Raw genomic sequence first — 22,392 nt, 5'->3', positions numbered from 1 at the left:
GGTGTATAAACATATACGCCTCCATACAAATCCCAGTTTCAATCATGTGTCTGAAAATAATGGGAAAGGGGTGAAAGAAAAGCAGGGAATGAATCCTGCACTGTGGGGAGGAATAGATTTACCTGATACATGTCCTGCCATTCCAAAGACAAAAGAGGAAAAGGACAAAAGATAATTGACTGCCATCAGGACTGCTGGTTGAACAATTTGCAACAAATACAGGTAAACTGTCAATGTGTGCAGCTTGGCTTTTCTATAAAATATAAAGACAGACTATGCACTGTAAGCAACGTCTGATTATAAAATAGAGATTTCAGGAGAGTTTAAACTTTTGATCAACCCAACATTAAATTCATAAAACTACTGATAAAGTTCTGACAGCGTTACAGGTTACAAACAAGCACCAGTAGGAACCAACTGAGAAATAACGGGCGAGGGTAAAAGAATAACAAAAATTAAAAGAGTCAAAGTCATAAAAGCTGCTTGTGTCAGTGTTTGATCGCTCCAGTCATCCCTGTCACTACCTTGAGGAAGTTCTTGACACGCTCAGGATCGTAGCAGTTGCTCTCTCTGCAGATCCTTTCCACCTCTTTGATCTGGCCCGTCTTGCAGGCAGCTTGGATGTATTTGAAGTGAACTTCAGGATCCTGACTGAAGTTTACAATAGAGCCCAGGAAATAGAACAAACCTGAGGGGAACACACAGTTAAAATTAAGCTTCAAATGGGATCCATGTGGATAGGGACATTGCTGACATTAAAATATTGTTCTTCCCCAATTAGTTTACCTATTAGTACCTACTCAGATCGTCTCGTTTTCCCTGATAATCGAGTACCATCTAAAATGCTTGTCCCTTATTACTGGGTTTCAAAAAGGGCAATTTTGATGTTGGTGAAGGAGATGCTTTCATGACTCATTGTGTAATGCCACTGACTAGCCAAGCAGTGGCATGTAGTCTGCTGACGTCACACATTCAGATTGCTTGGAACCCCGGTCAAGTAGGTATTAAAGAAGTACCTGGTAGCAGGTACTACCATCTAATGGAAAACCCTAAAAACCATGTTGAGCAGTAGGTACAAGTGAGCTATTTGTATTGGCTGGATTATGGATTACTGATATAATAAAGAATGTTAAGAATGAATTTTTATGTCTCACCTTCAAAGCTCTTGAAGGACTCAAAGAGTTCAGTGAGAGCCTGTGTGGTGAGCTGTTCATGGTACTTGGACGCCACCTGGACGCAGATCTGCAGGTTCTGGCGGATGTTAGCTGAGAGCATGGCCCTGAGGCACTCCAGAGAATCTTCCACTGACAATGAGCCAAAGTAGTTCACCAACCACTGGAGGTTGTGTGGGGGGGAAAAAAGTTAATTCAGAGGCTGTACAATCTACAGCAAGCAATGACACATTTGCCAGATGGGAAAACACTTTGACTGTGTAGGTAAGTGAAGCCTACCTCTGGGTTGAGCAGGTGTGTGTGCACCACAGCACGCTTGATGTCATACAGGTCAGTGTAGTGCTCGAGTGCTCTTTGCAGGAGTCCAGCTTTCTCACACAGCTGGGCAATGTGGGCACGATCATAGTTGGTGAACATCTGGTTGCCCAGGATTGCATCAGCAACCTACACCATGAGACGAATCATTAGAAAACAGTGATTCATGCTTAACAAATGGATTCATTTCATTCTTTCAAGTGTGTGCATATTGGTCTACCTGTGGTGCATGCATGAGGTTCATCTCCAGCAGGCGAGTCTGGAGAGGTCCTTCTGAGGGTCTGTTGTTTTTCAGGGCATCCAGAAGGAATGATGTGCACTGCTGAATCAGGTTGTACTCCATAAACACATCCACAATCTGGACAAAAACAGAACCACAGGTAAGAAATAAACCAAAAATTTGACTACACTTGTACAGCTGAGAAGTATTAAAAAAAACAACAAAAAAGGCCTGTTTGTATCAAATATGGTAGCACTTATTTACTGCAGCTTTCACCTTTGATATAAACCCAACATTCTTGTCAGCAGTCTAATGTTCGGCACCACTTAAAGGATTAAATGTGAGGAATGCAGCCCACACAGTTCTCTAAAGCTTTTAGACAAGTTGCAATGACAAGTGAAAGTTGTCTGAATACAGTAACTGTTTAAAAAAAAAAAAAAAAAGCCTGCCTGTGATGCAATGATTTGTGTTCCTATCAGCTGCTCTGTTGCACTTTAGGAACACGAGCTGTGTCAGCGGTTGACATTTGCAGCACGGAGGTTATGCACAGGCAGGAAGTAAAGGAAGAGGTGAATTTCCTTTATACCATGTGAAAGGCAAGATTTAGAAACATAAACGTGTGCTCAAACTTGTTCAGTGTTTTCCACCATTAAAAACTAGTATATTATATACTTATTAGGGATGGACCGATCGATATTACGTATCGCTCCGATACTGACCTAAATTACTGGATCGGATATCGGAGAGAAATAAAAAAATGTAGCCCGATCCATTAAATATCAAAAAAAGCACCTCACAAAACTTGCGACACGGCGTAACTCAGCTCATAACCGTAGCACGTCGGACCAGTACACGTCATGTGATAGAGCGGCTGTGGCGTGCGAGACCTGTCGGCGGTCTGGTTGAGCATAGGGCGATATGACCCAAAATTCATATCTCGATATTTTTTACCTGGACGGCGATATAAGATATATATCTCGATATTTTTTTTTAAAAGCCATAAAGTAAGAACAAAATGAGAGTTCTTAGTCAAAGCTGTGTCCCAGATGTCACACAGGCACTTTTATTAACATAGAGCAGATGTACATAAAATTTACTCAAAAATAAATTATGAGCATTTATTAAATAATAATGCTCCATAAATAAAAGAAAACAATGTTGTTTTTGTGCATAACAAAAAGCTCACAATTGTGCAGTCAAAATGTAAACTAAAAGACGCTGAGCATAGTAACAAAGACAGATTTCACAGCTGCTCTGTTCCCAACTTCTACTCTGTGACTGACAGCATTGAGTTTGAAATCCTCTTCGTAACCACGTCTCTGAACAGGTGCCATTTATGGTCCTTATACACAGTAGGGTAATATTACGTTGAAGCACAGTACGTATCACTCTGCGAGGCTCAGCCGTAATGTTCTGACAATCCATCAAGCGGTGCAGCACCGTAGCTTACCAAAGTCGTAATAAAACATTTTTGACAGATTGCTGAGCGCCGTGTTCCACATAAAATCGGTTCACGGCCATCAAGCACAACCAAAATTCATACATAAGGTGCGCTGTCAACTTTTGAGAGAATGCAAGGATTTTAGGCCGTGCAGCGCCTCTGGGCTGCATGGCGTTAGCGTGGTTAGCTCGTTAGCGTGGTTAGCTAGCTAACACGTTGACGGTGTCCAGCCCCACGCACGGGTCGATGTGCAGTAACTCGTTAACAGAGATTTGCCGTGTCCATCTTGTCGCTTCCTGCAGGTGAAGCGATGGGGGAGGAGGGGGAGTTGTGTTCAGTGAAGGAGAGGCGAGGCCGAGTAACGTTGCGTAAAGACAAAAGTGGACGAAAGAGAGGCAAACTTGCGGCTCCACAAGTATAGTTATAACGTAACATAGACTATATCGATATAAAGGATATTGTCACATCTTATATCTCGTATAAAAATATATCGATATTTTTTAAAAACTCGATATATCGCCCAGCCCTAGTTGAGCATTTAGAGCCTCGCTACCAAACCAGCATTTCATCTCGGAGGAAGGTATCCCAGAGAGAAGAAAGCAAGTGTGTAAGTTCATCTCTGAATGTTTGTAAAGCATTCCCGATATATGGAGCGACTGCCTCTCTCTCCCTCTCCTTCAATCATGAAACTGATCAATGATCAGCTGATCGGCTTTTCTGTCGCGAGGCCGTCTCTCGTTTGTTTTTGGCCCACTTTGCACCAGAAAGAGGAAACCAGCGGCTGAACAACAGCAGCACATTTAAGCTTGATAAGCTGTTGTTAGACTGTATTTAATATTACTTTCTACACCAGGATCTTTTTCTACAGCTGACCTAACTGTGCAGGGGCGGATCTAGCAAAGTTTAGCCAGGGGGGCCAGCAGGGCATGAACAGGGAAAAGGGGGCACAAAGACATACTTTTCTTTCTTATTCTCATTTAAAATGTTGAGCTTTTAATAAATAATTATCTGAATCTTACACCCAAAGTTTTAATCTGATGTAAAATATATAGAAGTCCATTACTGTATATAGTAACTGTTAAGTCTAATATACCCTAGTAAGCTATAGTACTTTGTCCTTTGGGAACCATCTGTGCAGTCTGCAGCTCTGTAGAAGAAAGATGTTGAATCTATTTAATTATTGTAGAAAAATAATTTATTTCTGTGCTTTTTATTTTTAAACACGTGCATTAAATTATGGTTGATTACGTCGATTAAGTATCACGAGGCGGAGGGTGGGGGGTGGTTTCCTATTATTTTTGCTGGGAGTTTGCAACCCTATTAGTTTGGTTGCTTAATATTTCTGCTAAATACTCTTTAAAATACCAGAATAGGGAGGATGGAGCAGGTTTAAGTTTATTTGCTCATTATTGCTGAACTATGAAATATTTTGGGTGCAGTGTATTTTTTGCATACAGGTTTAACAGAATAGCTTTAGTGGGTTTTTTTAAACTTCAGTATGAACAAAATATTTTTAAAAAACAACAGTTTTATTGATTAAAAAATACAATATATCAGAGTCATATCGGTATCGGACATAAAAAAGTGGTGTCGTGCCATCTCTAATACTTATGCTCAATAAACTTATTCAGTGTTTTCCACACTGAAGTAGGCAGGCATAAGTATATGACACAATAATAAACACCAAATAGTATTTTTTTTTTTAAGTTGTCATTTCTGCCTAACAGAATGATGACATCCTTTTCAATTTACTACTGAAACACCCATGCCTTTATTTTGAAAGTTCAGCTAATGCTACCCAGCTACCCTTCTTGTCCTGCACTCCTTGCTGTGTGGCCGGGTTGTTGTTGTAGTGGTCCTCAATGTCTTTCTCAGGCCATCCCAGAGAGGCTCTGGTTCTGTGGCCAAATACAGCTAACTCCACCTTCTTGAACTGCAGCTGGTGACAGCAGTCCTTGTTGCTCTGAGGCTAGCTAGAGAAACACTGACCAGAACCTGCGGCAGCCAGAGAACCGCTTAATGTGCCCCTAACACTGAGATCACGGAGGCTCCAGAGCACAACAACGACTATTGTCCTTTGTATTGGTCAGTTGTTTATTTGTTACCAAGTACTTGACAAATAAACATGAAAACAACATTAAGCGTGTTTTATTCATTCACTCACTTAAGAAAGCACATGCTTCTCTAACTTCACACATATACGGTTTGCAGCCATGCCTACTGTAAATAAAGTCTGCATTGTAGCTGTAAACTCATTCTGCACTTAAAAATTCTATTTGTTTACATTCTGGGACAATTTCAGGCTGACTTGTTAATCACAGAGAAAGTGATAATTAAGTGACCTCAAGGTCACATAACACAATTTCAAAATAAAATAACTGTTGGACTACTGTATCAAAAATAAAAACATACTGCATCACTACATATCCTTCATATCCTACCTGTGTAATGTCAGCCAGTGGCTCTTCATCTTGGACTAGCATCTGTGCGAACTGCAGGCCCTGTTCTGGATTGATCCGCATCACATTCCTGAGCAGAAAGATCCAGTCTGGTGTGTAGCCGACCTGGAACAAAGAAAGAAAATGCTACAATAACCAACAAGCTCTCTCCACTCCACTTAATGGTCAGAACCAATTTCATTAAACTAGATTAAAAAAATAAATAAAATCCAGAGTACAGATAATTAAAAGTAATGGCCAAATGCAATCTTAGACATACCTTTTTGGCGTACAGGACAATCTTAGGAAACTGACCAGTCTCTGCAAAGCACTGAATGACCTTGTTGGGAACGTTGGCCCTCAGGTACACACTGAGAGCCAAGGTAGGATCCACCGCCTTCACCAAGTCACCCAGTTCTTCAGAACACTCCAACTGGAATACACAAGAAGCATCAGACGTTTAAGAGAGACAATTATGAAAAACAACAACAACCAAAAAAAAAACATTGTTTAAATGCAAATAATAAATGTATGACAATAAAAAAAATCTTAACACTGTTTCAGTAAAAGGACTAGATGTTACAATCCCTGACAATGCACTGCTTCAAATAAAGTCTTGAGGGATGGCTGAGGAAAGGCAGAAACTTTACCAGCGGGACACATTGTTGTGTGCCTTCACGGGCTGTTTCGGTCTTTTATCACAAGCTGTTCTGCCGGATTTTAGTTTCTTTTTACCTTCCTTGGTTAGGTTTAGGGATTAGAGATCTGATCTAGATTATAGTATTAACACTTTGATGGACTTCTCTAAAACTGTTGGGATTGGTTCTCCACTGATATAGAAAATATAGCAAATATTAAGTGAATGAAAATCAACTCAAATGCATAATTCACTTTTTTCTTAACCATGGAGAATTTGTAGATTCAAAGTTTCTGAAGGGGACTTCCTAAATTCCTTGCATATCACGTGATCCTGCTTGATCCAAGATAACAGGCAAGTTGTGTAAACATAACAGGCAGCTCAGGAAGAGCGACTTCCTGCGAGCTGGCGCTTAGATGGATGTACAGTACCTTGTCTTCCTTCAACCACTTTTCCAAAAGCTGCTTTCGCCCCTGCTGGAGGACAGGCCTGCAAAGCTCCAGGGACTCAAACTTATTGAGCTGACCCTGGTCTAACAGGATACCAAAGTACTGCAGCAAGGGGGAGGTTTGGCCAGGCTGAGTGGGAACACTCTGGAAACGACGGATGGTATCTGGAGTGCGCAGGATGCCCTGAGTGAAGAAATGTCAGCAGAATATGAGAAAAGCCATAAAGCAATGATAAAAGACAAAACGGGCAGTAAAAGACCATGGAAGTCACTAATGTACCTTTGGTGCATTAGCAGCAACCTTGGCGGCCTCGGAGTAGTTGCCAGCAGCAAACAGGTTGTTGAACTTGCGTGCAAACAGCTCTTCGGCTCCCGTGAGGTTGTTGCGGACAGCTAAGCGGAGAGCCAGATCTGGATTCTGCAGCACGTTGGTGATGTAGGGAATGATGTTTTCCTCTTCCACACAGACAGACAGAACCTGTGCCACAGGAAAAGACATTTTTAAAGTCAAAGTCAATCTGTGAAGTTTATGTCAGGCATGTGGAACAGATTCACAGATTTGGTCAAATACACAATGAAACGTTGATTGGAAAAACAGTCTTTTGTACTTTAACTCATCTTAGATACATTATGACCACAGAGGCATGATTCAATACACTTTTGTCAGGTAACCAAAAATAAATAAATCAGTAGTCAAGATGTTAAATTTAAGTATGTGCAATGAAATTAAACTCAGTCTAGCACTGGGATATGGGTGCTGAATGCAAATGTTATTTTAGTGGCTCAGTGTAACACAGGGCTTGTGTGTGAAGTCTGGCAACTACTCAAGCAGGATCACTTACTATAATGTTACTGGACTAAATGGAAGTAATGTGGAAATGTAAATACATGAAAATAAACAAAAAAAGAAGGAAAAGGAGTTTAACAAAAGGTTTCCTAGTGTTCATCCTGTGTTCTGCTCAGTGCGCACTACATGTGTCCAGAGGAGAGTACGCTTGTAGAGGCTGATATTAAAGTCCGATAATTACTATCATGAGGGAGACCAGCCTGCACACTAAGCCCAGGGTGGCCTAACATTTTGTTCCTAAATGCTAGGAAAAAAATATCAAGTATCAAGTGATAAACCTAGTTGAGACAGATCCACCAAGAACAAATAGCAAAGCTCATTTCAGGCAGACACTACCGAGAGGATCTACACTGACAGAGAGCACCAGGATGTGCTTCCCACTCTGCATCACACGCTGATGGGACATGGGCCTTTTTCCACCCGTACTCTGTCATTTAAATTCTCCATGTTACCTCCTCCACCCCTGTCGGGTTTCTGTGCAGCAGTTCAGTGCTACACCTATAATCAATGCATGTCACTGACAGGCCAGGATACTCTCCTCGTGCACTCACTGATTTTACATTCATGAGCTCAATATCTTAGCACTGTATGATAATGTAATGTTTTCCCACCTGAAATGTTTACGAGGTAATAATGATGTTTTTCTACTCCCCGACATTTCCATAAAAATATGGTTATGTTGATTTAACCGCCCCCGGTGAACATTATGCTGCTAGTCTAGTTGAGACCAATTTTCCTTTCACCTGGCTACTTGATGGAAGTATATAGCACTGGAGTAATTTATTACTCAGTATCCAATTACTAATTTTGCTGGTAACCAACCCAGTTAACCAGAATCAGTAAGTGGCGCAGACAGCGGCCTATTCTCTCTCAGATCACTGTCTCTGTGTGCTTGTGACACACACACACACACACAAGCACACTCACACACACACACACACACACACACACACACACACACACACACACACACACACACACACACTGCTCTGGCAGACTGTGAGATCTGTCACAGTCTGAGATCAGCTTTCCTCTCTGCGCTCAATTATTCATGTGGTGTGTGGCCTGGCTGGATCATTATTCATCAGCTAGCTGTATCCAGTTCTCTTCTCTGGTTCTGCTTCAGAAAAGCAGTAAGACGCAACAGTCGCTGCTTTCTGTTTGTGAAACACTACACCTTGGATTATTTATAATGACTCCTGGCAAAGTGAACCTGCCTGATGACAACAGACAAACAAAGAGATGCTGCTGTCAGCTGATGTTTGTTGTTGCCCAGCGTCATATTTGCTGGATATTACTAGGACTAGAGATGAAACAAGATTTAAATAGTAAAATTGAACTATAAATTAAGATGTTATGATATATTATATACAGATTTTTAGGAAACTGAGTGGAAAATATACGGTTGCACGTTCCGTTTCGACATGAACAAGACAGCAACTCCAGGCATCACTTTAATTTCCATGAGCAGTTAGAATTAGCACATCGTGACATTCTTACCTGCCCCTTCCTGTTGACCCCAATGATGCCTGAGGTGGCCTCATGTGGAGCGGTGACAAAGATGGTCTCTCCACTGATGCGGTTCATGTAGATGCAGGTGCCAGTCTCCAAGTCATAGAGATGGATGTAGCCATATTTGGTAATCAGGAAAACCACATTGTGCTTTGAGCTTATCTGTCAAAAACCAATTTAGTGATGTTACATAAAGCTGTGCATTGCTATCTGAAACATCACCAAAACAGTACCTACTCAAAGTGTATTTCTGAGTTCAGTGAGAGGTCAGGGACGTCTACAGAAATCAGAGACTTGCTTTTGAAAGTGTGGGTTTCATGTGTGTAAGATACACGGATGACCAGCCATGATGAAAAATATGGGCCTACCAGCAAATAAGATGACATTTAGCAACCATAGTGGCTGATGTTTGTTGTACATCACTATTTGGTGGACAAGTGGTCTGGTGGTTAAGCACCTGGAGACAACTGTTATTGTGATTTGGCGCTCTATAAAGTTATTCTAACAGAGATTTCCTTGTCAGTAAAAGAAATTATGAACAATTAAAAAACAAAAACATCACCACACATCAGCCAAACTGGTCTTTTAAAACACTGATAAACTGCAGTTTTGCCAACCTAGTACTACCTTTCATGCTACTGATGTCACACAAACATACCTGCATGGCTACAGGGAAGTCATTCTGGGCTTCTGGAGGGAAGAAGACATCCACTGCTTTCTTAGGAAATGGCTGGTTACCAGTTGGTGGGGTTCCCACTTCAATGATGTGCAACTATGATGAGGACAAAACATTTGTAACAAAACCATACGAGAGAAATCACTTTTCACAATTATGTTTGTAAAAACCAGTCACCTTCCCTCCAGCCTGGCCTCTGACAGCAAAGCAGAACAGAGTTGACTCTTCTGCATTCCCTTCTATCTTAAACTGGGCGAAGCTGGCAGCATGGCCTTCAATGGGCTGAGAAACTTTTCTCTCAACAGAGTACAGCTGCATGGCTCCCACCACTCGATTTTGCTGAAAGAAAAAACAAACCCCCCCAGAATGAAAGATATAAACATGCATAAGGTAATTATGACCGCATAGATTACGAACCTTGGCTTTGTTTTTTGTTAAACCAGAACACATGCAGAACAAACTACCTGAGCTGAGATGCCGATGAGCAGGAGCCACTTCTGCTTGGCATCAGTGCGGTAGTTGATGATCTGGCAGCCTGCCAGGCTAGAGTGCCGGTCAAAGACTTTCACGGGCTGTGAGTCACCCTCCATGCTCCAATGGTAGACGGCATTGTCAGTCACAAGTGCAACTGTGTTAAGAGAGATCCACTTCCAAAAGGTAACATCGTCGGTCATGGTGTGCGCCTTCATCTTGCTCTTCATCTCAATGTTAAAGATCTGAAGAGTTTTGGCAGCTACAAGGGGGAGAAACAGGGCAGGAACCAGGCCACAGGAGAATGTTATAGCTCACAATAAGAGCGAGTCCGTGCACACAGAGAGACGCACACAAAAACCTCCCATAGGAAAAGAAGCACACCATTTCTTTTTTAAAGAGACAAGAAATTTGAAATGTTGTTTTGATGGCACAGAGGTCATCAAGCAACAATGCCACAACTGATAAGATGAAAAACATCGAACAAGCTGCATTTTGCAATTTTTGTCATATGAAGTGTAGTGAGAGAAAAAAAAAAAAAAAAGGAGAATGTGAATTAGGGCTGCTCGATTATGGCAAAAATGATAATCACGATTATTTTCACTGAAATTGAGATCACGATTATTTGACGATATTTATTTAACCCTTTAAGACCTACTATAGAACCAAGTCCACCAGAGCTTATATTATTTTTTTACATGCTGTAGTGCCATTTTGGGAGCATTTCAAGTTGCTATACATCAATACAACTGTTATAGCCCATATTTTAATAATATGTATGCATTAAGTCCATAGTAATTACATAAATTGCAAAAAAGTGCAATAAACTACAAAAAAAATTGAAAATCGCGTTTGTTTTGTTTACATATATTTCTACTTGGAGAAGTTTAAGAGGTTTATCCCTCAAAACTTTAAATACAATAAAGTTGCAAAAAATAGTTTCCCACCACAGGAAATTTATTTTGAGTGTCTTCATAGTTTTATTTTTGAGATACAGCAATTTTTATATACTGCAGGAAAAACAAAAAACAATCCTATGATGCAAATTTGCAAAGAAAACAGCATGTGCATCATTTTACTGTGGGAAGTGTTACGAACAGCTGATAGGAACGGCAAAGCCTGTTTCTGGAATATTATGTTTTTGTTCCTGCAAGCGCTTTTATGCAATTTTTGCAAAGCTATATGTGGAACGAAACCGTGACCGAGGACAAGCTGATGGCATCAGATGTAAGTACAACTCCTCCGGTTTCATATGCAAAACAAATTATTGCGCTAGCTTACACGGTTCAGGTTCTACAGGGATTTAACAATAGTTACGCAAAACGGAGCATGCTGCTCTGACCGGCTTTAAAGGGTTAACAATGACTTTAAAAAAAATAATATAAAATAGTGTGCAACACCACTGAAGTTTTTTTTTTTTTTAAACTCTCTTTTCAACCAACGGCAGTCACTCTCCAAATAACTTCTGCTTAGCTTTCCGAGCTTCCCTCGGGTCCTCTTAATCAGCGGTCTCCAACCTTTTTTGCGCCACGGACCGGTTTATGCCCGACAATATTTTCACGGACCGGCCTTTAAGGTGTCGCGGATAAATGAGGGAGGGGCTAATAATCGGCTCAGTCATTTTTAATGATCGTTGAAAGCCCAGATCGTAATCGTGATTAAAATTCGATTAATTGAGCAGCCCTAATGTGAATTTATTTCCAGAATACAAAAGGTGCGATAGGCTCGACGTGAACTTAAGTGCATACAAATTCATAATTTAAACCAAATGGTGCATCAATGTAGGAAGCCAATAAAAACACTTCTGCTTACTGCCACTGACTGCATGAAGAATTATCAACATGAATACAATTATTGAGAAAGGTCATTTTCCACGTGTGACAAAATTAATGAAGGATTAGAGGTGCCGACTGTCACCGAATGGTTCGATACATGCCTACCTCTTTCTTAGTACAAGTCATTCTAGATTAGAGGACACAGACTAGTGAGTACGGTGTTGTGAATATTAAATAGTGTGCTAAAAATAATAAATATTTGGAATGTTTCAAACATATTTGAAACAATTAGAAGAAAGTTCACTCACCTGCATTTTCTGTATTATTAGTTGGGGTTAATTTGAGAAGCTAAAGCTTTACTAAGAAGCAGTGTGACTTCTTCACTTTTTACCTTGTGTCAGAAAAGCGAAGACCAATGCATCAGCCAAACCGTGAAGATTATTTTGCCATTACTAAGCCAAAGTACAATAAGCAGATTGGTAAATGGACCACTTGCAGCAGTAGCAGCCAAATTTCAAAGAGCATGCAATATTTGAAATTCAATCATGATTAGCGTCTGGCGGTGTGTGTGTACGTGTGTGTTTTGTGGTCAACCTTAGGTTACATGGAGGAGTTAACGCTCAAACTGTGTCACAAGACGAGGTCAACTAAGCATCTTCACTATGGGACTGAACAAGAAAGAGCTACACTGGCCTTACACTGCAAAAATACAAGGCAACAGTTTGCATCTGCTGCGCTCTATATACTGTTGTGCTTCCTGTTCCTGTACATATATAGCTCCTGTTTGCTGTGATAAGGTGCTTTTTTTAAGCATTTTTATGAACTGCCTTAAAAAACGGACACCAGTTCCCTCAATAAATAAATCACTGATACCGTGTGTTTTTTTCCACACATGAATAGTGGGCAATGTGGAGGGACTCATGTTGACACATTGTCCACAGGTGCACCATCACACATGCAACACAACAGGAGAAAATCTGAGTCATACATGTTATCCCTACTGGAAATTCACTTGATTTAGACAAGACTATTAGCTGGACCTGAGTGAGCAAGAGGCAGGACCCAAAACACCCACATGCTCATTGTGCAATCACCAAACAAGTACCTGTTTCATGATATGGGCGCAGGCAGCTGTCTAAGCTTAGTGAGTGAGACACTCACATTCTTACAAGCATCTCCATCAGGGATGAACCTGAACAAAACCAGGGCTGCAGCATGTGTGTGAAATGACCAAGTCGTGACATAATATCACTGAGAACACAGGGACAAAGCTTTGCCCCCCCCCCAAAAAAAACCAAAATTGCTTTGCTCACAAAATCTTTAAAAAGGTGCATAAGTAAGCTCATGGACTAAACACATGAGGATACTCAAGGTTTCTGAGCTCTTGGATAAGCTACCACAGTAAACTTATGAGTATAATTTTATCATTTCCACACCCTGACAAGCAAGCCTTACAGATTACTCTTCATTCTATGTTGTGACCCAATTCAATCCTCATCAGGCACTACACGTGACAGAGTAATGTCCCATTAGGACCATGTGAAGTAAAGTCAGTGCTGATGACAGGTGGCATTAGACTTCTCGCACAGATTACAAGATAAATTCCTGTGCTCTCTGGTCTTGTAACAAACTGTAATATTTAGTTCTTATTACAGCGAACAATTAATAAAAATTATTAAGCATAGCTTTGAGACAAATGAAGAAAGTTAATTACAACATAACACAGATGGAAGAGGACATGAATTTCAAACGGAAACCAAGAAATGCAAATTAAAATGAAATCATTTTACCCACAGTATTATCACACTTGCAACAGGTTCTAAATCACTTGTACATAAAACAAAAATGATGAAATGCCAGCAAGCCGTAAAACTGTGAAAGCTAAATCCTGTTTACAGAATATTGGCTGAATTTCAAGAATGCACTAAAACTTGGTTAAACATGTGTGTAAAGAATACTTAAACCTAGCCCATTAGTGCTGAGGCTCTAAGAGCAAACAAACTCTACAGTAGTCTCTATGCTTCAAATGGATATTCAGCTTATAAATGTTGCTTTAAACAGGATTTTACTTCCACAATGAAGTAGTTAAATTTCAACTCACCGTCTGCAAACACATAAGAAAGCAGTAAAGGAAAAAAAAATAAGAGAAGACAAAAACAAAAACAACAAAAAAGTCAAAGCAATCATGGATGCTGGACAAAAAGAATAAAAAATATCCCATTCTGAGTATTTACAGGACAAATGTTTTGAGGAAGAAAAAAAAACAAAAACATACATGTTGGCCATTAAAAACTAATCCACAATGGAAAACTAAAGTAGCTGGATGTGTATGGACATAAATAAGTGAAAATAATTCATAATATTCTTAAAATTTTAAATGGATAACATGTTGCTATATAGAAGAAAAACATGTCCTAATGAAATGCTGTAAGTCCCTTACAAGTGGTTAGTTAACGTTTGTGTTAAACCCTGATATTTAACACACAGGATTTAACACATTTCCCTCTCTCTGTGGTAATGCACTGCACTCAGAGACATGCAGCCTTTGAAATGTAAATAGACTGCCATACCTTTAAGTGCAATGACCTTGCTGGCTGGATTCATGATGGCGCTGTCAGCTGAGATGGGCCTGCGGATAGGTGTGTTGGGGTCGGCCAAGTCGATGATCACCACCTGAGTCTGCTCACCCACCTTCTCACGCACACAGATGAACTTATCAGACTCCATGGTTAGGGTGCTGAAGCCTATGTTGGCCGGATTGATCCCTAAGTTTTGGAGCTAAAAGAAACAAGGGGAAAAAAGCAGAACCATGTGAGCCTGAACAGAACTGGGCAGCAAAAGGTTCGTTAGGTAAATATGAAGATCATCTTGGGAAACAATACGTCACATTGTTCCTGTCACAATTTCAACCTAAGCCTTTGACAAATCTATAGTCAAATTAATGCCAGGAGTTGACCAAACAACAGGGTCCACTAAGAATGTTGGGACTTTAAACTCAGCTACTGTGCACTACCACAGAGAGCGGATGAGTTTGCCATACTGGAGCTAGGCAGCAGTTCTTTGGACACATGTAGTTTTGTACTGGATGTAACAGTTATTGCCTGGCCTGGGTGGAGAGCTAATGCACAGCCAAGTTCTCAAAGTATGGGCCAAAGAGGAAACTGCAACATCATTACATAACACTCAAGTGTCTCTTTAGTCTGACTAACAGGAACTATTCACAGTCTGACATCTCAGAAATTATTATGTTTCACAGGAGCTGGTTTGCCAACACAATATATACCAATATCAGTGCATGAAGAGGATTCTGTCACGTCATATAGACAACCACTGGTGCTTTATTTTGTCCAAGTTTTACCTAAATTAACACCAATTTGAATCCCTGAGGGAAACTCAAGTACATTAGAGCACGCCTTAGCTTTAGCTTCAATTACTTGTAGGTGTTCCATGAAGAGAGAGACAGGACTCGTGAAAAAAATTAACCTGCATAAAAATAAAGCCTCAGGCTGTGTGTGAAACAATTTGCCGCATGTAACACCAGCAAGTTCTGCAGATCTGCTTACTGACAAAGGCTGGAAACAGGGTATCCTGCCTGCCTTACACAAACCCTGACACAGCAGTGCTTGCTGAGGACAGTCAGAGGAGCAATGGGCAAAGCCAGCTCTGAGCGAGAGTATCAAGAAGAAGCAGTTTTCATTGCTTAACTATACGAATAATACTCAACATGAAAAATAAGAAAAAGGCAATTATCAACCACATGCAGCCAACACTGGTATAACGTAAATTTAAAGGAAATGAAACTACAAAAACCATCCCATGCACCATGTTTTGCTGTTGCAACTTCCTCCAATTTTTGGCTGTCAATGAGTAATATACCACAGTTGTACAACTGCTGAATAATCACAACTATTTAGAACATGGTTTTGTGTTTAAACCCAAGACCGTTACCGTGTATATACATTTTTATTTATGGCCAAGTATTTGCATCTTTGATCAGACATAACTGCTATATCATGCGCAGCAATCATTTACAAAAAATAAACATATATCCTATTGCAGTAATGTGAATAAAGCTGGTAATGGTTGTATAATGCTTTGCTTTCAGGAAAAATGGCCTCAGAAATGTTACAATGCTTTCTCATTTTATTCAAAATAAATCCGTGGGTGCAAATGACATAAATATCTTTTGTCTTTTCAGTAGACAGCTGTTACTATACTTATAATGACGCTTAATAAATCTTAATCTGTGTGTTAAAGGTGCACAATCTATTACTGCCTGCTTAAATTAACCAGCCATAAAATTTTACACATTCACTTGTAGTCCTGAAATGTTTTATGTTGGAGGGGGGGGAGGGGGTTAAAGCATATTGGATCACTCCCATCTTTGTTGGCAAATGTTCATTTTTAAGACTCTTGAGATAAAAATGTGACCCCCTTCTAAAAATTTTGCCTAGTTCAATTCTAATCAGCAAACACACTCACAGTTCTGAAAACTGCTCAACGAAAGAGACCTTTTATCAATGACAGGACACACCCTCTCCACAACCCTGCCCCAACCACACAGTGTGTAACCTGGTTCCCTCTCAATGACAGTGTAGTGTGCTTGTAGTAACAACTGTACAGAACAAGTCTTACTACAAGCTATGAGGAAAGAACTGAAAACTGATCTGAACATTTTTTTTGAACAGTGGAGAGGGGACATCATACAGTAACGTCACTGCAGCTTCCATGCCTCTTATCGTTGCCATTGTCCAGTATGGAAGCCTTGTTTACTAAGACAACATTTATTCAAACACCGGACAAAGGGAAACGGCCTATGTGGAGAATCCTTCTGACCCTGAACACATCAGCTTTCACTAATATCTAGCAACAGTTTGTTTCATGAAAACACAGCAAGAGATACTACATAGCTTAAATTAATTTAAATAGATGGTCAGCATAACCAAGCACTCTCTATTCAGTTATGGCAACATCCCATGCAGCTGCTGTGTGAATGAACTACTAGTTTGCCTTCAAATGAGTGCACTTTAATTCAAACAGATGTATTTCTACATTTTAAAACACAAGAAGAAGCTATTATTACACAATATTTCTAAACAGATTTATGCGTTTCGCTTCCCTCTCATCTATTCTTGGATCAGCAGGAAGCCCTTTCATTCACACATGAAAAGCATTTCTAAAACAGGAAAGACCAGCATGGCCTTATCACAATGAATGCTACCCCTCTTGCACGGAATAAAGAAAAGCAAACGCAGACTGATTGACCACACCACAGTTTGAGAGACTGTTTTGCTATGGAAACCTTAGAGTAAAACACTACTGTGGGTTAACACTGCTGCAACATCACTGAGCAGGAATTTGGCTGAAAGCAGGTCAGCCCAAAGGAGCTACAAACAATGTGGAAAATCATTTAACCATTCAGTCTAGCACTGCTCTGCATAGCTGTTAACACATCAACCAACCAACTAGAGCCACACAATTATGTCCAAAGTGACGTTGTTCAATAGTAAAGTCATTATTATTCATTTGTTGAATTCTCTGCACTCTGATGTAAACAGAACATTGCTTTGTATAAATCTTTGTACTGAAACTTAGCAAAATTAAATAACAGACCACTGATTTCACATTTGCACTGTGCTGCACTGACACACTGCACAAGCTCATTTTTACTGATATCCAAGTTGACAATTTGAACGATTCACATAAAACGTTGTTTTTCTTGGTCTTTACGCATTAACTATACCGCAGACTATCGTGTGTTTTCAGGGTAAAAGGTTAGTTAGATTAGTTCTGTTGCTCTGCAAACAGACAGTACTCTTTGAATAGGATATGCCAATATGATGAGCATGCATTTTAAATATTGTATAATCATGTTCTTTTAATTCTGATATGCCAAAATCATAATCGAAATTAAAAATTTGTTTGTGCTGCCCTCCACAGTTGATCAATGATAGGATAACAAAGGAAGAGCCTCCGAGAGACTTGCATGAAGCAAGAGTGAAAATCAAACTAATCTGTATTTAGAAAGTGTGGACAAAGAGAATAAAGAATGCATACAACTACGAAGGGTAGGCAAAGCACCTGGTAAAACACTTTTTTAATGAAGAAGAAGACGGAAAAAATAAACACATTTAAGAAAGATAATTACAGAATCGATCACCTAGAGCACGTAAATGCTGATGTAGCAGAGACTACCATATTTTTCACACTATAAGGCACACTTAAAATCCTTTAATTTTCTCAAAAATCGGCAGAGCGCCTTATAATCTGGTGCGCCTTATCTATGAATTCTGGCTGTGTTTACTGACCTCGAACGAAATTCCGTCTCCACCGTTGCTCGACGCTGCGTGTATAGAGCAGGTAGTGCAACAATAGAAAAGTAGTTGCGGGATGGCACTGTGTAGCGTTTGTCTAGGGTGTTGATCATTTTCCTAAATCCCTCGTTTTGCACAGTGTTGATGGGAGCCATATCTTTGGTCAGGTGATAAGTGATAGCCTCCGTAATTTCTTTGTGCCTGCGGGAGTTCGACGGGTAAAGGGAAGCGCTGTATAAGGTTCCCGTTATTGATGTTTGGGTGGTTGACCGGGACGGATTTTCTCCTGTCACTTTCTCGTCATCCCTGACGTGCTCTCCGTTGTTTTTCCCTGCTAATTTTAGCATCACACGGCACAGCTTCTGTATCACGTGGTATAAGGCTCCGCCCTTGTCATTTGTTGAGCAGGAAGAGTGAGCGCTTGTTTTCATGCAGATTACATGAAAACAATGTAATGTAGCAATCTGGCTGCTATCACTACCAACATGAATGAAGACAGAAAAGTACACAATAGTGATGTTTGTAGGGTTACTGAAGTAGGGCTAGATGGTATATAATGCTGTGCTAGTGACACAGCTATGTTAGCATAACAAAGCATAACACAGTGAACCTGAACGCTAACTTTTTTCCACTTGATAAAAGTTCCCGATGTTTTTTTGACAAATGCAATCGCATGGAAAATTGCTGTAAACGGACCAAACTTCAGTATGGGAGAACAACTGAGACAATCCAGCCGCAATATGAGGTTAGTCATTAATGCAAGATAAGATAACCTTTATTAGTCCCACACGTGGGAAATTTGTTTTGTTACAGCAAAAAGTGGACAGTGCAAAGTTACATAGCAAAAATTAGAAAGACACTGGAACAACATATACTGGTGCGCCTTATCTATGAAAACCGACCCGTTTGTCGACAGTGCGCCTTATAATCCGAAAAATACGGTAGTTCAGCAAGCACTTGCAATGGCAGCAACAAAATGCCAGCAAGAGACATTGTGAATTATGATTACACTATTACCATTATTCATCTCTTTACAAACCATTAGCTCAAGCCCAGCCTTATTTTATTCAATGACAGATTATAATGTTCTAGTTATTTTTTCCACGATCAATCATTTTTTCCTTTACTGACCAAAACTGCTATGCTATATAAGCTAAGGAAGATACCTGGCCATGTGCCCTGTAGTGGTGCAACGGATCACGGTTGATCCGTAATCCGAACCGATCCCACTCCACGGTTCGGCACGCATGTGATCCGAAGATTCAAAAAAGAAGAAAAAAAAAAAATATGTGTATGGTGGCGTGGTGGGTCTGTCAAGCAATAGTTATGGTCAGCGCTAGCGAAGTGGAGTGGAGTGAGTGGAGGAGCAGAGGAGTTTGCAGTATTTAACCAGCCCTTTGCTGCCCAATCCGACCGGGCTAAAGCTATTACAAAAGCTATTGGGGTGTTTAGCTGCAGACGGGAGGCCGTATTCCTTTGTGCAAAACAAGGGGTTTAAACTATGATGAACGTGCTCGAGCCACGCTATGATATCTCGTTGCGTGTCCACTTTAGTGGCAAGATCATTCCAAGCATGTATGATCAGAAAAAGATTTAAGTTATGGCTGAAATGTCCCAGGCATATTCTGTTGCCCTAACTACTACAAATGGGTGGACCTCCGGGACAACGGAAAGCTACGTGACCGTGACAGCTCATATCACAGCAGAGTGCGATATAATGAGCGGTATGTATTATTGTAGGGTCTACCTTACAATATAAAGCACCTTGAGGCGACTGTTGTTGTGATTTGGTGCTTTATAAATAAAATTGAATTGAATTGAGTGGTAGATACAAAGCCCTATATTGTACCATAATTTGTTTTTTAATAATTGCATGGAATGAGTCTAGAGTTGAATGTTTTTAACAGGCAAAAAAATACTTCAATAAGTAAATAAGTAAATGTTCAATTTTTGTCTTTTTTCGCTGATCCGAAAATTGAGCAGATGCAGATTGCATTTTTATCTACTGGGGAAAAAAAGCACATTAGCCAAGGTTTACAGACACTCATGACCTCGATTTATGTCATAAATAGACTGACTCCAATACCTTCAATGTGAGGTTGCAACAGGAACTGAGATCACAGTACAGGAAATTATCAGTTTTAATCACAGTGACAACAACTGAACTTCAGAGAAGGACAGATAACTCAAGTCTAAGCAAATCATATCCTGGGAATGAGAACTAACTAGATAAAAATATAATTAACACCCCATATGATGGTACTTATTCACTTAGTCCCTTGGAGAGGGAGAGGCCATTCTGGCCAAAAGTTGGAAACACTATATAATCTTAATAATGTTTCAGTTTCTTTCATCCATTTTTGGATATGCTGTCACTACTCTGCGTAACAAAAATATTTAACAGGCTTAAAAATATTTTGAAAATCTTTACATATTTCTTTACCACAAGAAGCCCCAAACCCTGTTTGCAACCAATGCAATAATATATCGAGCATGTACTGTTCCAAAATAGGTCAAATTTTAAGCAACTCCTCTATAAACAAATATATAACCCTAGTAAGAATGGAGTTTAACCGACTCCAAGAAAGTCAAGTCAAACACATTTAGTAAAGGCCCAACAACTGAGCACATGGCTGCTGCATAATCTTACAATGACAATAAATCCACAGAAAGATTTGAACTATTCTCCAACAACCTGTCAGCCCTGTCAGTAGAGTTAACCTGTATGCTCTTCCCTTAAAGGAAAGCAGCATCTTGTTCAGCAGAAAATAAACTTTGCACATGTAAAGTTCAAGGCAGGGTAGGGAAGGATGTGCTATGTAATGTGCTGAGGCTAGCAGGACTTGTTTGCAATACTCCACAACAGGAAGCCAGGGAGTCATTGTCTACCAGGACTGAAACAACAGGCCTGCCGAATCCTGCCTTCTCTGCTATCATGGGCCACTGGAGGGGGACATGGGATCATGGGTGAGGCATAAAAAGTGCTGCCTTTACAATTATAGTATTAGAAAGGAAAAAAGATGGAAGGGGTTCTGAACATCATCTGTCTCCAGTTCAGGTCATTTCTTGCTGAGGTGGTTGTGAGACTACAGTTTCCTTCTTTCCCTAAATGAGAGCTTTATCTTACATTTAGAGGCTGCTGCAGAATGTCAAGTGTTCAGCAAATCTGTATCCTTGCCAGCCTGTCACGAGGTATCAGGTGGTCATTTACTAGCACAGGTCAAAGTGTGACATGCAAACCTTTGTAAAAAGCATGAAACAACCTGCCCCTCCTCAACAGGCAAACAGAAGGGATGTACAAGTATTTGCTTTGAACTAAATCAATTTGCTATTAAATACTATTGTGAGTGCATTTAACTTTAGATACAAAGCGTCAGGTTTTCAGGGAACTAAACCCTTTCGCAGACTACAAACACCTAATTTAAAGCTAACCACAACACTTATTTGAAAGATCACCACTAATAATCACATCCTCTTCTTTCTTGCACCCTGCGTAAATTTGTATATTTAACTCAAGGTCTTCCTATGTAGGGCAAAATTTATCTAAATGACAATTTTTTGTGAATATCAAACTCTTTCAAAGGAAAAGAAGCTAGTACAACTGTAAAAGACAGCCTAGTCCAGTAATATAATGACACTGAGCTATAATTAGTATTCTAATTAGACTAGTACAAGTAAGAGAAACTTTTTGAAATTTTCACTATATTGTGGGCCTGCTGTCATGCATTTGTTACTAAAAGCCCAATTACGGAAATGTATACATTTTCTGTCATAGTGTATTTTAATGCAGTGTTTTCAGTATATACCAAAAGACAATAGAAAAAGCTCGAGTACAATTCAAAATCTTAACCAAGGGAGATAAATGAAGACATCTTTTGCAAATGTAACAAATTACTGTGTACATCAAGACAAAAAAAATCTGTGTACACCAAAAGTAGATAAGAGTAACATGCAATTATGGACTTGTGCATGTGAAATATTGTATTTACTCAACACACAATCTATGGTTTTCCCTACATATCATCAGATTATCTTTGGGCACTGGATAGGAAGCCTGCCTTGTCAAACCCTGCTTACTAAATGCAAAATGGAAGTCTTCATCAACAGAGAATGATACCATGTTGCC

The 22,392-nt window shown here is 39.9% G+C and overlaps 1 protein-coding gene across 2 annotated transcripts in view; it reads right to left on the bottom strand.

Moving 5' to 3' along the window:
* cltca (clathrin, heavy chain a (Hc)) overlaps nt 1-22,392 on the bottom strand; it is a 33,813-nt gene that overhangs the window by 7,207 nt on the left and 4,214 nt on the right. Inside the window, exons 2-15 of one of the 2 annotated variants that reach the window (XM_026181101.1) lie at nt 14,523-14,730; nt 14,054-14,056; nt 10,171-10,439; nt 9,884-10,045; nt 9,689-9,802; nt 9,019-9,192; nt 6,952-7,149; nt 6,655-6,855; nt 5,867-6,019; nt 5,590-5,712; nt 1,708-1,845; nt 1,452-1,616; nt 1,155-1,335; nt 525-688 (exon numbers count right to left, since the gene is read on the bottom strand). In XM_026181101.1, the coding sequence (XP_026036886.1) occupies nt 525-688; nt 1,155-1,335; nt 1,452-1,616; nt 1,708-1,845; nt 5,590-5,712; nt 5,867-6,019; nt 6,655-6,855; nt 6,952-7,149; nt 9,019-9,192; nt 9,689-9,802; nt 9,884-10,045; nt 10,171-10,439; nt 14,054-14,056; nt 14,523-14,730 (2,253 nt within the window). The remainder of the gene's footprint in view (nt 1-524; nt 689-1,154; nt 1,336-1,451; nt 1,617-1,707; nt 1,846-5,589; nt 5,713-5,866; nt 6,020-6,654; nt 6,856-6,951; nt 7,150-9,018; nt 9,193-9,688; nt 9,803-9,883; nt 10,046-10,170; nt 10,440-14,053; nt 14,057-14,522; nt 14,731-22,392) is intronic. The other variant, XM_026181103.1, reaches the window with a different exon arrangement.

Source organism: Astatotilapia calliptera, chromosome 10, assembly GCF_900246225.1.
Source record: "Astatotilapia calliptera chromosome 10, fAstCal1.2, whole genome shotgun sequence".
Lineage (NCBI taxonomy): Eukaryota > Metazoa > Chordata > Actinopteri > Cichliformes > Cichlidae > Astatotilapia > Astatotilapia calliptera.
Note: the sequence above shows the minus strand (reverse complement) of the source record. Positions and strands in the feature narration are given on the sequence as shown.